General features: G+C 38.9%; 1 protein-coding gene across 2 annotated transcripts in view; it reads left to right on the top strand.

The window, feature by feature from the left end:
• The first annotated feature begins 2,138 nt into the window (after positions 1-2,138).
• Positions 2,139-16,540, top strand: part of CCNB3 (cyclin B3) — a 61,126-nt gene continuing 46,724 nt past the window's right edge. For both annotated transcript variants that reach the window (XM_081794275.1, XM_081794277.1), the window contains exons 1-4: positions 2,139-2,271; positions 5,774-5,905; positions 8,276-8,362; positions 14,101-14,231. In XM_081794275.1, coding sequence (XP_081650401.1) covers positions 5,810-5,905; positions 8,276-8,362; positions 14,101-14,231 — 314 coding nt within the window. In that variant the 5' untranslated portion in view covers positions 2,139-2,271; positions 5,774-5,809. The remainder of the gene's footprint in view (positions 2,272-5,773; positions 5,906-8,275; positions 8,363-14,100; positions 14,232-16,540) is intronic.

Raw genomic sequence — 16,540 nt, 5'->3', positions numbered from 1 at the left:
TTATTACAATATTATTGACTATATTCCCTATGCTGTACTTTTCATCCTCATGACTTATTTATTTTATAACTGGAAACTTTTACTTCTTAAAATCCCTTCATTTATTTTCCCATTCCCCTCAACCCCCCACAACTATCAGTTCATTCTATTTATGAATCTGTTTGTTTTTTTTATTTGTTCATTTATGGTTTTTAGATTCCACATATAAGTGAAATCATATGGTATTTGTCTTTCTCTTTAAGACTTATTTCACTTAGTGTAATAGTCTTTAAATAAGGACCTTGCATTCTTGAGTGAGGAGATAGGTTAAAAAATTACAAATAGTAGTACTTAGTCTAAAATAAATGTAAGGGGCTGGGATAGTATAAAGGAGTGGGAGGAGAATCCTACTTTAGATAACATGGTCAGGGGAGGCCTCTCTGAAGAGGGGGCATTTAAGTTGAGACTTGAAGCATCAGAAAAAAACAATTTAAAGAATGGAGGGAAGAATGTTCTAGGCAGTGGGAACATCATGTGCAAAGACCCTGAGAAGAGGGATTTTATTATATGCAAATTTTTGAAAGACATATATGGCTATCACGTAGTGAACAAGAAAGAGTGGTATGAGATGAGGTTAATGGTATAGGCAGGACCTTGTAGACCAGAGTAAGGAGTTTGGATTTTATGTTCTGTGGGAAACCACTAAAGCATGAGAGAAAGGGGATATAATTTTTCTTTTTAAAAACGAGTGGTCTTGTAATCTCTAATTCACATTAAAGGAGATCAATATTGTAAAGGGGGAGAGCAGCTTGGAGGCTCATGGCAGTGGTCCAAATGAGAGACCGTGGTGGCAGTGGAGATGAAAAGAAGTGGATGGATGTAAGGTACAGTTTTAAGGTAGAATCAATAGGACTTGCTGAAGGATTGGATGCGGGAAGGTAAGGTTATGGAAGAGAGTTTGAATCAAGGATGATACCCAGGTTTCTGGCTTGATTAACAGTTTTGACGTGGTACCATTTTTTGGCATGGACCCATTCCATTGGAATGGACCCATCAGAAGAAGGGTCAGGTTTGGTAAGTGTTGTGAACATGTTGAATTTGAGGTATCTATCAGACATCCAAGTACAGATGTGGAGTAGTCAGTTGGATTTATGAATCTGGAGTTCAGGATCAGCTTTTAGATGATGTTTAAAGTCGTGGATCTGGATGAAATAAACTAGGAGATTAAAAAGAGAAGAAGGCCTGGGATCATGTGAATAATCCACCTTTAATGTAGAAGCTGTGAGATACTAAAAGGAGAATGGGCTGATAATAAAGGCAGGGATGTAGTTTAGTGGTATCTGCTGTATATGCAGGAAGTCCTGGATTTTATCTTTGGTATCTCCATTTACTCTTTGCATCCTTAGAGGATAGGGCAGGGCTATCAATTTTTCAAGTCTTTTGTCAATTACTCATCTATAGTTTTTCTAGCTCCTGGAACAAAGCAGGTGCTCAATAACGAATGAATGAATGAATGAATGAGTAAAATGACTAAGAATATCTGAGTTGTAATACCTGCTTTGCCACAATGTAGGTTTGTGACATTGAGCAGTTAGCAAGTTACAATTTTGTTATCTGTAAAATGGCAATAATAAAGGTAACTCTTTTTGGACAGGATTTAAAACAAAAATTTGTAGCAGTTAGCACAGAGCTCTTGGTAAATTAATGCTAACTACTATTAGCTCTCTGCACTTTGGGTGCTTATTCATAAAATAGGGGCAATAATTACTGCCCTTCCCTCACAAGGCCATTTGTGAAGCCAGCAGGAGTTAACATTTGACTCTACAAAGGGTTATTAGTATTAATGTTTTAGTTGGTCTGAATCTGCACTATGCAGCCACTCCCTCCCATCCTAGAAGCAGGATTGTTTAAAGAAAACGTCTCTTTAAAGAGCCCAGTACTCCGCTGGTCAGGCCTAACTAGTTCAACCAATTGTATTTGAAACCACGCCCCAATGCGAAGTCTATTAGCTGCAGAGTTCAATTTAAAAATACCCAGCCCCGCCTCTCCTGGCTGGGGGAGCACGCGTCCCAACTGTGCACGCTGATTGGCTCCTTCTGGCCAATCACCACTGCGCTTCCTTCTGGTGCTGTAATTTTCAAAATTCGCTACTGGGCGGATTGGAGCCGGCACAGTCCAGGTTGAGAAGGACACGGGTCGCTACAACACGGAGCTCCGTTCATTTCCCGGGCCTCTCCTGGTCTAGGAGTGCGTCCATGATCTTTCCTGTTCTGCCCTCAGTCTCGATGTGAGGTAGGCGCCTTTGGGCTTGTACTGTCCGCTCGAATGTCCGGCCCAGTCGCACGCGGGTTGATGCCTCAGCACCACTCCTGTTCCTGGTTAACACGCTTTCTTCTCTCGCCCGCAAGCGCGGCATCCTTGTCTTGAAACCTTTGTTTTGTTCTGATGTCAGCAGTCTGAGCGAAGTTGGGCAGGAGTGTGTTTTAGAGGATGAGATGGCAAAACGAGTGAGACTAGGTCCTAGCTTTTAGATAGAGTGACCAGTACTCTAGAGGCAGTACACATGCCTGAATCAGAGTACATTTACAGAACGTCTTTTCACAAGTGGAAGTGTGGAGGATTAGTTTCATTGACCCTTATTTAAGTCAGAGAATGCTACTTGCAGGATGTCTTTTGAACTACAGGTGGTAGGATATGAAGGAGGATGGAAATGTGTGCTCTCTACCTTGTTCTCCCTTTGATCTCCACTGGCTGTCTTCTATCCCCTACTCCAACCGCTGCAGCTGGCTTTCCCACTGCTCTCCGCTTTGGTCCACTTAGGATCCTAGAATGTCAGAAGTCAAAGGACCCAGAACAGTGCTTCTTAAACTTTGAAGTGCATGCAACTCACCTAGGGATATTGTTAACTTGCACTTTCAGATTTGGTAGGTCTAGTTTGGGACCTGGGATTTTAAATTGCTAATAAGCTCGCAGGTGATGCTAATGTTGCTGGTCTGTTCAAACCATGGTGAATAGCTAGGAGGTTCTGGTCCCATTGCCTCATTTTTTAAGGTGGGGAGACAAGGCCTAAAGAAAAGAGACTTGCGTAGTGTCATCCAGCCAGCTAGGGGCAAGGTCAGAGTTCTACCCTAGGCATCCTTCACAGCCTGGTACTGCTTTCATGCACACCATGCTGCATTGTCTCCCCAGTGTCTTGCTGTCTATAACCTGCATTTATATATAAAATGAAGTTGCTGTTGTTTTCTATAGATTGTCTTGATCTACAGTTTTGGAGTCTAAGCATCTGGGTTTCTAAATGAGCCAATTTGCCCCTGTTTGGGTTTTATCATCAGCCCTGGGATGCTCAGGGGATCTCCAACACTTATCAGTGTGTATGTAGAGAATATGGAAAGTCTGGAAAGTGGAAAGGATTCTGATTTTCTTGTCCAAGCAAGGCTCCATTCTGTAGGTGGTAGAAGTCGAGAATGTTCTGCAGAATGTCCTTTAATGAAAGCTGTTTTTGGTGGTGCCAAGTCCCTACCCCCTCTTAATGGCAAAGAAATTACTTAAGTCAGTGTGTGTGTCCCCCAAAGCAAGTGATTAGTGTTCAGGAAAATGAAGGTGGTGTGTGATTATGATTATCATCTGAATAAACTTATTCTCTCAGGCTTAGTTACTCTGTGATGTAATCAACTGAAAGCTTTCTATCCTGTTGAATCCAGTCTATTTTTTTATTTCCCCCTTGAAAGATAAAAGTTTCGGAATATGAATCTTTGGTCAGCCATTAAAAAAAATTGTATGAGGTGTGAATAATAATAATAGTGAGGTAAGTGGTTTTCAGACAGTGTGGTTAAGGGTGGGTGCACCCAATTTAGCTTTATTCCTGCTTGGCTGAATTTTGAGAGATGAGATAGAAAATAGGTTTGGATTTTGGGGGATGAAAAGGAAAATAAGATGCACCACTTACTTTGAGGGCTTACCATGTGTTAGGCTTTGCACATACAAATTTCCTTTTGAGCCATATGATGCTTCTACAAATAAATGGTGGTATTGCTCTATTGCAAGTGAGAAAATTAAGGCTCGAAGATGCTAAGTTGGCTGGTTTAAAAACCCAGTGGCTTCTTTAAAAAATCTGTAGGCTCATTCTGTCTCCTTACACTTCCACATTAAAGCCTTTTGCTTTGGACCAGGGACTGCTTTAGAGTGCTTTTGAGTATGATTGGAGAGACTTCATGGTATTTTAAAAAGAGCCCTAGAAAGAGCTGGGTGATCTATGCTGCTTAATAGTTTTGTCCTGGGTGGTAAGTTACTTAACACATCTGGGGCTCTACAGTGGAAAGAATTGTATCTGTACTGTGTACCCTTACTGCTTTGTTGTGAGACGAACTGAGGTAATAAATGCGGAGGCACATACTTGTACTGATTTTTCCTGACAAAATGTTTAATACTTCTCTATCCAAAGCAAAACCCAAATCAGCCTTTCTCCTTTCTTAAACCTTCCTCTCAAGCTGCAGTCTTTTCTGCTTCCCTTTCTTAGCAGGCTGGGCCTAGCCTAGTATTCGGCCCCTTTCTGACTCTTCCCCAATACACTCTTTGTATCCATGCTCCAGACAACTGGGAAGTCCCTGCACCTGCTGTGCTTGCCATGTGCAAGCCTCTGCCTGCGCTCAGGCTTTCTTTGCCTGCAAAGCTCCCCAGTCTGCTTGGGATCCCCTTTGTCACTTAAGTCTAGATCATATATAACTTCCTCTGTGAAGGCTTCTTCCACCCCTTTATCCCCCCTACAAGATTACTGACTTTCTATTATGTTGCTGTAGTACTTTGTATTTACTCTTATTAAATCATTGCCACATTTTTATGTTACTGTTAGAGCTGTGCATGTGAATACTTACAGGATAAGATGAATGATTTGTGTTTGTATCTCCATTGCCTGAAATACTAGGTACAGAGTGGCGGGTAAGTTTGTTGCATTGCCTTTAGGGTCTCTCTTAGAGGAGCCTATTATTTGTCAAATGCAGTTGAACTTGGAGATTGAATGTGGGTGAGGTTGGAAGGGCAGTTGCATCTGAGTGGGAAAGGTCTCCTGTATATCCAAAAACTGGTTCCTCCTGACAATGCATTTGCTTGTGAGTCACCTAAGTGTATCCCAACTATTGAGGACTCACAAAGAACTTTAAGGAATGTAGAATGGGGTCCACCACTGAGATGGGACAAAGATAGGACTCTCCCAAGGGCTGTAATGACAGTTAAATTTTTATGTCAAGTGATTTTTCAATAAGTTAGTTCCTTCTATCATTATCTCATCTTGAATTTTTTTCTTGCCAGGTGTCTGGAACTGGATTACAGTTTCTTCTGATGGAATGCAGTGTTTGAATACTTTGGCCTATCATGTATATGTGTGTATAGTATATTCTTGTGTCTTCTCTGTAGCATCATTATAATTGCTGTGCCAAGGCCCTGTGCCTTTTAAAGAACATTAACCCTTCCAACTGGCTTCCATACTATGTGATCTGTCATGTTCTTGATTGTTTTTAATGCAAAACATTCATGTGATTTGTTCCCAGTATTCCCAGGCCTAAACTAGGAGGTAGGCCATAGTTCCAGTGCCCACACAGGATGGCAGGCACTGTGCTGGGCTTTTAGACTGCCCAAGGTTAATTATGGTAAAACCAGTATTTGAACCCAGATTTGCCTACCTCAAAGTATGTTTTCTTCTAGAGATACTAGAGAGAGCTTGGGTATTCTCACAGGTTTTCAGAGAATGCTGTGATGTTTCTGGTGAATGATGTTTTAAAGAGTCGCTTTCTGCTTGCAGCCCTATCTTGGATAGACACTGCTGAATCTGTAAGAGATGCCACTGCCACTACCATCCCGAGGCTCTAAACCTGAGATGAAGAAATCTCAGTCCAGCAACGTTGTGCCCAGCGATCATGGCCAATATGGAAAGGTTAGAGCAAGCCGTCTCTCCCAACAGTGTCTCGAGTAGCTTCTTCCTGTGTTGGCTCAGGCCCTATCCCCACCCCTAATCTTTCTGAATATGTGTTGTTTAATCTGAGAAATTGGGAAGGCGTGGTAGCCCTTGTAGTTGAAGAAGACCAGCAAATTAGAACTTGGGTTCTAAGCATGAATTCTACTTTTCCATAAATGCATAGCTAAAATGAAGGACACCCTTCACAACCTTCAAAAGTAAACAGTACTGAGCTCTCATTAATGATCACATCTATACTCTTGGTTTCTGGGAGATGTTCAAAGCACCTTGCCAGGAGGCTGCTTGGTACCTCCTGGGGAGAATATGAAGATTAGATCAACAAATGGATTATCGTGCTTTTTACAGCTATTAAATTTGAATAATGCATCCATTTTGCTTTTGCTGTTTTGACCTTGTGGATAGTTTGACAGTGTCATTCCAACCCTGTGATGTTCTTTGTTCCTCATCATACATATTTTAATCAGAGTTTTACTAACACTGATGAATTGTCATTAAGGGAGTATTTCCTAGAGCAAACATCATTAGGCCAATTTAATTTCCTTGATTGGTTTTCTCGCAGTACAGATAAACATTTTCCAATCATTTTCATTTTTTGGTTTACTAAAATGATTTTCATGGAGGGGCTAAATGTTTTTTTTTCCTATGTATATTTGGTAAGAAGTATTTGATACATTGATCAGATTTTTGTCAATATTAGACATTAGAGCTCTGCCATAATGAGTTTTCTTTTGTGGTGGTTATTTTTCCAAATCCAACTTTCTTGGGGCACATTTTGTAAATCTACATTTTATTGAGTTCAGTTTCACTTGTGAATTTTATTTGGGGCTGATTGTTTCTACTGGTAATATTAAATGGGAATTGGGACAGTTTATTTCTTAGCTAATTTGTGAGATTTGTGTAACCACGAAATATTTTAGTTTTGCTAATTATTTCCACTAGGATTATTTATCAAGAACTAGATAAAAGACTAATAGTTTTCTGATTTCCAAGCTTAATCAATTAGAAAGCAGAAGTAATTCTTCTCTTTCAGGATTGCTTTGCTGTACTAGGTGGGTCTATATTGTTTATCCAATTCTTTAAACTTCTGATCACTTATTGTGTCATGTACTAACTTTTCATGGCCTAGATGAGGAACAGAGCAAATAAATGGCACTACCCTAATGTTCTGCTTCCCATTATAACAGCTCTCTGATATAAGTAGGGCAGGGTTCTCATTTCATAAAGGAAATTTGAGACTTAGGAGACTTTTACCAAATAAAAATTGTTAGGGAGCAGAAGAGTCCTATGGTATAATTCATCCTAACCTCTAGCCCCATGGAGATGGCCTTATTCACATGGGAGTTGAGTAAGGCATGGTAAACAATAGCTAGAAAGAAAGCCACCTCTGCTCCAAAATATCCACCTCTCCTTCCTTCTACTAACCCTCATTCATATACACTAACAAATTAGAGGTTAATATGGATTATCAAACTCCTTTCTCAAAATACAAAATTTGGAGTGCTTGGTCTGCTCAGCTGGTAGGGTATCTGACTCTTGATCTCAGGGTTGTGAGTTTGAAACCCATGTTGAGTACAGAGATTACTTAAAAAATAACAAAATTAAATCATGAAAATGTATACTTAAAAAATTCAGAATTTTCTTTATGAGGCTTAAAATCATATTGGGCTATATTATTTAAAAATATGATTTATGTACACTTAAGTTTATACAGACTTTTTAAAACATGTATTTTCTTATTTGATCTTCAAATAAGGAAGTTTATCATTCCAGTTATACTGATAAGAAAACTGAGGCTGAGAGATTACATGAGTTGTCCAATGTCAATAGCTAGTAGAGAGGCGATCCTGGACCAGGATCTAGAGATAATGTGTTATTGTCTGTATTGGGAATGTCTTAAGTACTTAACATAAGAGACACTTATTTGTTAAACTATTGAACTAATTTGCTTGAGAGCATCCATATTAAAGGAAAGACTGGGAGTAGCTGGGTGCTGGTGGTGATTGATAATCTTAGGTTGGATAACCATAAAGATCAGAGAACTAAGAGGGAAAACTAGCTTTACTAAGCTATTTTACTCATTCTAAGAGTTACACTAAAGGTCATCATAATAGCCTTGTCCCTATCATCAGTGATTACCTCCTTCAGGGACTCTAAGCATCAGCGAGTGCCAAAATTTCATTTTGTGTAGTTCATTTTGTTGTAGTTTATTCTATATATCCTTGGTTGCTTGGAGATTCTGGAGCTTCCCCCTGAGCTCTAAAGATGATCCAAAGTCCCTGAAAAGTGTTCATGATTGGATATACTTATTTGTCTCTTTTACTTTTTTAGAGAAGGGAGAATTACCAAGCAAAGATATCTTCATTTTCACCTAAGAGACCACGCAAAAAGAGATCAGCTTTTGAAGATCTCACCAACGTGAGTATGCTAGTTCAATCCTCTGCTGTGGTTTGCTAAGGCTTAGATAACCTCTTCCTTAAGGGACCTTTTTGGTTTGCCAGACCCTGACCTTCTCTAGAGTGTCGAGAGCCAATTTTATTTGGAATGGATGACCCAATTTCAGAAACTTCAGGAGCTCTTCTGTTGATGCATACCATCTGGATTAATTGGTTGAGCTGTCTGGAAGCAGCAGACAGTGATTATCAGATGTGAAATTGTAGATAAATATAAGAACTATGGGATCTTACATTTAGATAAAATCCAGAGGTGGCTCAGCTAGCTGCCTAGGCCTTGGAAGTAAGTATCTTGATGGAGTCATTGTCGTTCGGGGAAGTATTTATCAATTCAAATACTATGGGCAGTTAGTACAGTAGTTTTTTTCTGTTGTGTAGAACTGTTCTCAGCCGTAACATCTTTGGCTCCTGGCATTAAATTCCAGCAGCAGCCCATTCATAGTGACCACAAAAAAATGTGCCCCGATGTACGGAACCATTGAGGACTGCAGTTCCATGATCTATCTGGTCTTCAACTATGGAGATTGAGAAACTCAATTTTGATGAGAATTGTTGAGTTCACTTCCAAGTTACCTCCCTCCTGGTGTTATTAAGTTACCAGCAAAACCCAGAATTGATAATTAAGATGTTACTAATTGAATGTAGAATTGGGCCCAAAATGAAGAAATCAGGAGACTATAGATGCTGGAGAGGATGTGGAGAAACAGGAACCCTCTTGCACTGTTGGTGGGAATGCAAATTGGTGCAGCCGCTCTGGAAAGCAGTGTGGAGGTTCCTCAGAAAATTAAAAATAGACCTACCCTATGACCCAGCAATAGCACTGCTAGGAATTTATCCAAGGGATACAGGAGTACTGATGCATAGGGGCACCTGTACCCCAATGTTTATAGCGGCACTCTCAACAATAGCCAAATTATGGAAAGAGCCTAAATGTCCATCAACTGATGAATGGATAAAGAAATTGTGGTTTATATACACAATGGAATACTACGTGGCAATGAGAAAAAATGAAATATGGCCTTTTGTAGCAACATGGATGGAACTGGAGAGTGATGCTAAGTGAAATAAGCCATACAGAGAAAGACAGATACCATATGGTTTCACTCTTATGTGGATCCTGAGAAACATAACAGAAACCCATGGGGGAGGGGAAGGAAAAAAAAAAAAAGAGGTTAGAGTGGGAGAGAGCCAAAGCATTAGAGACTGTTAAAAACTGAGAACAAACTGAGGGTTGATGGGGGGTGGGAGGGAGGGCAGGGTGGGTGATGGGTATTGAGGAGGGCACCTTTTGGGATGAGCACTGGGTGTTGTATGGAAACCAATTTGACAGTAAATTTCATATATTAAAAAAAAAAAAATGAATGTAGAATTGGGCCAAAGGTAATCTTTGGTCTTAGAAAATAATAACTGATGACAAGTGAGTGCTTACCATGTGCCAGGCACTAGTCTAAGCACTTTTTCCAGTATCAACTCACTTAATCCTCATTTATTTCTATGAGGTAGATACCATAATTATGTATGCAGATTAGGATTTGCCCAATGTTGCTTTTGAAGCCTGTTTTATCTAGGATACAGAGAACCCTGCCCTCCATAATAGAGTGTCCTTCTGTGACTACCAGAATACATCTACTAGACAATATTTTACTCCCTTGAGCAAGATTGGATAAGTATTGGCAAAGTTCTCTCTTTTGGATCTCTCCTCTTTAGGTATTATGTGACCACCTTTGTACTAGTATAGTCTTTTTCCCATGCAGATTGCAACATATATAATTAGGTTATGGCTTTCTGAATAATTTCAGATTGACTGTTGATTGGTTGAAAGAGACCCTTCCCACACAGACCTATAGGGTTAGATTTGTTTCCTGACTTATTTAGCCATAGATCTAGAAACTTAGCTGAAATAAGATAGCTACACAAATAGGAAGCGGATGCAGCCCATGTTAGTGTGGCTTCTCTTGACCCCCAGAGTCTCTGATGGGAGAGCAATTATGACACTGTGCAAAGCAAGGTCTCACAGCATATGGGAAAATTTCTGGCTGTGTGTAAGTCGTTTTTTTTTCCCTCCATGAAGTTTATACTACAATTCATAAAGAACAAACACAAATAAATAGAAAAGAAATCATGCAGAATCCTTCTGGTTCTCCAACTGAATGCACTATCTATTAGGCCACATCCTTATATAGGGTTGGAGTGGGAGAAGCAAGGCATCTCTCAGCAGTAGCTCTACCCCTAGCTTTCCAGAAACTCAGAAACCAGAATTCCCCTTTGCATATAAGTTCTGAAGATTCAATTTGGTCCCCCTGAATAGTCTTTGGTACTTGCCAGAGAAAGTTCCATCATTACAATGTGCCTAAATCATTCCTATGTCTGAGCTCATCTATTTTAGGGGTGAGGGCTCCTTTCTCTCAGAATTTTGGGGATTCCCTATATGATTATTTGCTTCTTTCTGTCTGTATTACTAAGTCTCCATGTCCACACATCTATCTTTTCCTCAGCATTCACCAGTGAGGTCCTGGCCTGCCAAAGGAATCTATCTGTTGTAATTAATCTGCTGTATTTTTCTTTTCCTCTTTATCATTCAAGCATGGGAAGGACTTTTGATATGTAAGAACTGATCCTAAGCTAGTAGACAAGGAGATAGGGTCTGTATCCACATTTACCTAAATGATTTTGTGTCAGTAGGACACAATTTTCATATTTTTTTTTAATGAAACAATTGTAAGGAAGTGCAGATTAAGGTCCCCTTGAGCTGAAATCTGAGAATATTAGTGCTTTTAACTTTCACATATGGCAAGTAGAGAGTTTCACCCTAAGTGTTGGGGTCTCCACCTCTCTTCTGCCAAGAATACATTTCTTTTCCAATACTGAATCTCGGTTGCACATATAGGGAGTTTGTAAAACTTTAGGTAAGAAGTTAAAATGAAAATAGTGCCAAGCTATTTGAGGAGCAGAGTTGGATGACTTGGGGACCTAGGAAAGAATTCCCTATTGAATTGTGGTTGCTTATTATGATCTGATGATACAAAGGCATATTTTTTAATATTTCATTTGGAAATAAGTTCAAGTTTACAAAAAGTTGCAAAAATACAAAGTAGTACAAATAATATACATATACCCTTCACCTGGTTTAACCTATAGTTAACATTTTATCCCATTTGCTTATATACATCATGGTCCTTTACCCCTAAGTACTTTAGTATATAGTTCCTCAGAGAAATTGTATTGTATAACCACAGTACTATTAACAACTTTATAGATTTACATTGATATATTTTTATGTCACCTATTATCCATATTCCAATTTTTTCAGTTGACCTTATAAGGTCAATGTTATAAGTATTTTTACCCTCCTGTAAAAGATCCAGTGTAGTATCATTTACTTGTTGTGTCTCTAGCTGTTTTTAATCTGGAATATTTCCATAGCCTTTCTTTGTTTTTCATCGACATTTTTTGAAGAATACAGTCCCACCTAGACACCTTTTTAAAAATAGAACATTCCTCATTTTGTGTTTGTCTGATGCTTCTATGTGACTAGATTGATATTATACATACTTGGCTGGGGTACTGTGTAGGTGATGTTCTGTCCTTAGGATATCACATCTGGAGGCATATGATGTCCATCTGTCCCTCACTGGTGATAGTCAAGATGTTGTCTGGGGAAATTTATTTAACATGGGGCTTTGGGGAGCTCCAGTCAAGATGTTGTCTGGCTTCCCACTGTGTAATTACTATTTATAATTTTTCCTCTTGCAACTAATATGTGGTCTGTGGGACACACTCTTAAGAGCCTGCAAATAATCTGCTCTACATAAAAATTTTCCCCTAGATTTAACATCCATTGATGATTTTTGTCTAAACCAAATCTTTATGATGATTTTTCCAGCTATAGCACTCACTTCACATTTACCAGTCTGCCCTTGGTATTCTATTAAAGTGTGAGCCTTCTCTCCTTCCCTGTTTATTTATTATTAGTGTGGACTTATAAATTCCCATTTTTTCAGTGGTTTATTGTTCGTTATTGTACTTAATTATTTTGGTGCTCAAATTGTCCCAGATTTGGCCAGTAGAGTTCCCCTCAATCTGACTGCTGTGTCTTTGTGACATATTCTCATAAATTTTTAAAAAATTTTCTTAATGTTTATGTTTGAGAGAGAGAATGAGAATGAGTGGGGGAGGGGCAGAGAGAGAGGGGGAGAGAGAGAGAGAATACCAAGTAGGCTTCATGCTGCCAGCACAGAGCCCAATGCAAGGCTCAAACTCACAAACCATGAGATCATGGCCTGAGCTCAAATCAAGAGTTAGATGATTAACTGACTGAGCCATCCAGGCACCCCATCTCAGAAATTTTTTGAGCCTCTTCTTTCCACCATAGCAAGATGTTCTAGGTTCCTCTTGCATCTGTTTTTTCTCAGCCCTGGAGTCAACCATTTCTCCAAAGAACTCTGGTTCCTTTTAGTGGGGAATGGTATTAGAGACCAAGATCTCAGTGCTAAGTGTGCTACTGGAGCACCTACTTTTTCTGCCCTTTCAGCAGACAGAACTAGGAAATATCTGCATATGCCTATGCATGCACACATATGTGTACTTAAACATACATATACATATATCTGTATACACAGATGCACACACATGTATACATATACCTATATACTCAGATGTATATACATACACCTATTTAAGAAATCATGGATTTGGACAGTTCCTATTCCAATACACAGGGATTTTTCAGGGATTTTTCTTGCATTCCCTAATCCATATTTGTATTTTCTTTCTCCTACAGTGAGAACTCTTGTAACCAAGGACATCAACACATTTACTCAATACTATAACCCATCTAAAAGGGTTTCAAAATTACTTCATTCATACCACCATAATAAACCTGTTAAAAATAGTTCCAGCTTTATTTGCAATGTTCTTTGCCACCCCACAAACCCATCCTGACTGAAGATGTGTATCTTAAGGGTATATAGTCTAATTCTGTGTTTATTTGGATTAGTTGTTGTATTTTCTTCTGTTTTCTTTTTTCTTTTTCCCTTAATGTGGTTATGGCATTTATTTGGAATACAATTATGTTCAGTTTGTTTCATTTTAAAGGCACAACTTTTAAATTTATTTTTACTGAAAATATTCACAGTCTCATGATCTCTTTTGTTTAATACAATTAGTCATGATTAGAGTTTATGGTAGAGCTCCCCAAAGCCCCATGTTAAATAAATTTCCCCTCAATGAGATGGGATAGATGTATTGCAGGTAGTGTTGTGGCAGAGGTCTACCTGAAAAGCTAGTTGATTTTGGTATACCCAGGCAGCCAAGCCAGTTATATTACCTTTTTCTCCCTCTGAATATCTTATAGAGTCAAAGTGGAATGTGAGATTAACAAAACATCTTTCTGGGAATTTGCCAGCCAGTATACCTGACATGGAGATTAGAACTACATTTTTTTTGTATCTTGGAATCATTTAAGGCTGCTATTTAGCTAATATTTAGCAGTACTATTGTACTGCTAGCTTCTGCTGTGATTAGTTGGCACCAGTACCACACTGGTTGTGAGATGTTTCTATTATTACTCTTGGGAATACCCAAACAAGGTGGGGATGTGAGTCAAAATTTTCCTATAAGAGCTACCTATTAGATAATTTGTGGTTCTCTAGATTTCCTTGCTTCCTTCTTCCCCTGCCCACCCCCACCTCATTTTTTTCACAGGCTTCTCAAATTCAACCTGCCCAGATCAAGAAAGAAGCCAGTAAGGAGTTTGTTAAAGATGTTTCCAAGAAGATAAAAGGGAACACACCTGCTCTTGGGTTGACCAAAAACAATGAGATGAACATGGAAAGGTGAGTAAGAAGTGACTCTGATGGCATTGTTTTAGATGGTAAAGGAGAGTATGTGACATCATTTGACCTCCTTTTGTCCCCCATTGAGACATGTTTAGTGTGCCACAGTGGTGATTATACATTAACCCCTGGGTGCTGAGGTAGGCCCAGCTGTGGTTGCTGAAGTGTTATAGGCCTCTTCTCTCCTTCCGTGGTGTGTGCGTATTGAAAGAGCTGTTGTCATTGGGAAGTTTGCCAAAAGATCTTGGGCTCATCTTTTCTCTCTTTTAGTGATTCAGTCCCTGTTTGAGCTAGTCTATTATTGAGAATATGGTGGCAACTTTTCAGGGGATACTCAGCCGCTGGTTGATAGTTTGCCAATCTGCTTATCTCATTAGAAGCTTTTGGGAGAGGCTTGTTCCTTGTTACTGGAGAGAAATTGCTCTCTCTCTAGGCCCAAAACATTTGTATTCCAGATGTTACAGGGAACTGTTCATAGGTTTTGCAAGTAGGTATGAGTATTCTTATTTGGGTTAGAAAAAGGATTTACCCCTAGAAAAACTTTTATTAGAAGAAGAGTTAGAAAGTGGAGTGAGGCCTTTTTATAACCTCTCCTCATCCCAGTGGGAATTACTTTCAGGAAAGAAGAGAATAAATTAGCTGAACAGATACAGCAGGCCTAAGCATGAGTTCCAAAGGGTAAGAGAAAAAGCTTGGGTAACTCTAGACAATTAACATGTTAGGTCCATGCGTCACTTTTTCTAATTACCTAGCAGAAAGAAATCAAACCAGATTAGTATTTATCCCTACTTAGTTTCTTGCTGAAATGAATTCCTGGGATTTCTATGTGTATTTTGACTTTAATTCCCTGCATTATTTTCTCCTGAATTTCTTTTATAATTCTAACTTTAGCAGAGAAATCCTGACAAAATACCGTAAACATTCTTGCCTTCACTTAGGATTCAGTGGAATGGACCTTAATAATAGCACTAGAGCTAGTAGCTGACATTTATTGAGAGCTCACTATAATCACATTTTATTCTAAGTGAGGTTTTTTTTTTTTGCTAACTTCTATATTGAGATATAATTTACATACTATACAGTTCACCCATTTAATGTATATGGTTCAAAAGCTTTCAGTATATTTGAAATTATGCAGCCATCACTGCAGTGAATTTTAGAACATTTTAATCAATCCAAAAAAAACACCCCAAAACCCTGTATCTTTAGCTGTCACTTCTCAGTTCCCCCATCCTCCCCAGATCTAGGTAATCACTAATCTACTTTCCATTTCCATAGATTTGTTTATTCTGGAAATTTTGTATAAATGGAATTATACAACGTGTGGTATTATGTGTCTACCTTTTTTCATTTAGCATAGTGTTTTCAAGGTTTATCCATGTTGTTTTGGGTGTCAGTACTTCATTCCTTTTATGGACCAGCAATATTCCATTGTATGAATATACTGTACTTTTCTTATCCATTCTTCAGTTGATGGGCATTGGGTTGCTTTGACCTTTTGGTTATTGTGAATAGTGTGGTTATGAGCATTTGTATACAAGTTTTTGTTTGAACACCTATTTTCAGTTATTTTGTGTATATACCTAGGAATGTAATTGTTGGGTCATATGGTAATTCTATGGTGAACTCAGTGAGGAACTGCCAAACTGTATTCCATTGTGGTTGCATTAGTTTACATTCCTACCAGCACTGTATGAGGGTTTCCAATTTTCCACATCTTTGCCAACCCTTACTATTTTTTTTAATTATGGCTGTCCTAGTAGGTGTGAAGTGATACCTCACTGTGGTTTAGATTTGCATTTTTCTGATGATGATTGATGTTGAGCATCTTTCATGTACTTATTGGCCACTTGTATACTTTTTTGGAGGATTGTCTATTCAGATCCTCTGCCCATTTATTTTTTTTAGATTTTTTTAATGTTTATTTTTGAGAGAGAGACACACACACAGAGCACGAGTGGGGGAGGGGCAGAGAGTGAGGGAGACACAGAATCTGAAGCAGGCTCCAGGCTCTGAGCTGACAGCACAGAGCCCGATGTGGGACTCGAACCCATGAACCATGAAATCATGACATGAACTGAAATCGGACACTTAACCGACTGAGCCATACAGGTGCCCCTGATTCTTTGCCCATTAAAAAAAAATTGGTTGTTGAGCTTTTCGTTATTGAGTTGTAAGAGTTCTTTATATTTTCTAGATGCAAGTCCCTGATGAGATACGTAATTTACAAATATTTTCATTTATTCTATGGGTTGTCTTTTTACTTTCTTGTTCATATCCTTTGATGCACAAAAATTTTTAATTTTGAT

This window comes from Panthera onca, chromosome X, assembly GCF_046562875.1.
Source record: "Panthera onca isolate mPanOnc1 chromosome X, mPanOnc1 haplotype 2, whole genome shotgun sequence".
Classification (NCBI taxonomy): Eukaryota; Metazoa; Chordata; class Mammalia; order Carnivora; family Felidae; genus Panthera; species Panthera onca.
This window is presented reverse-complemented; position numbering and strand designations above follow the sequence as displayed.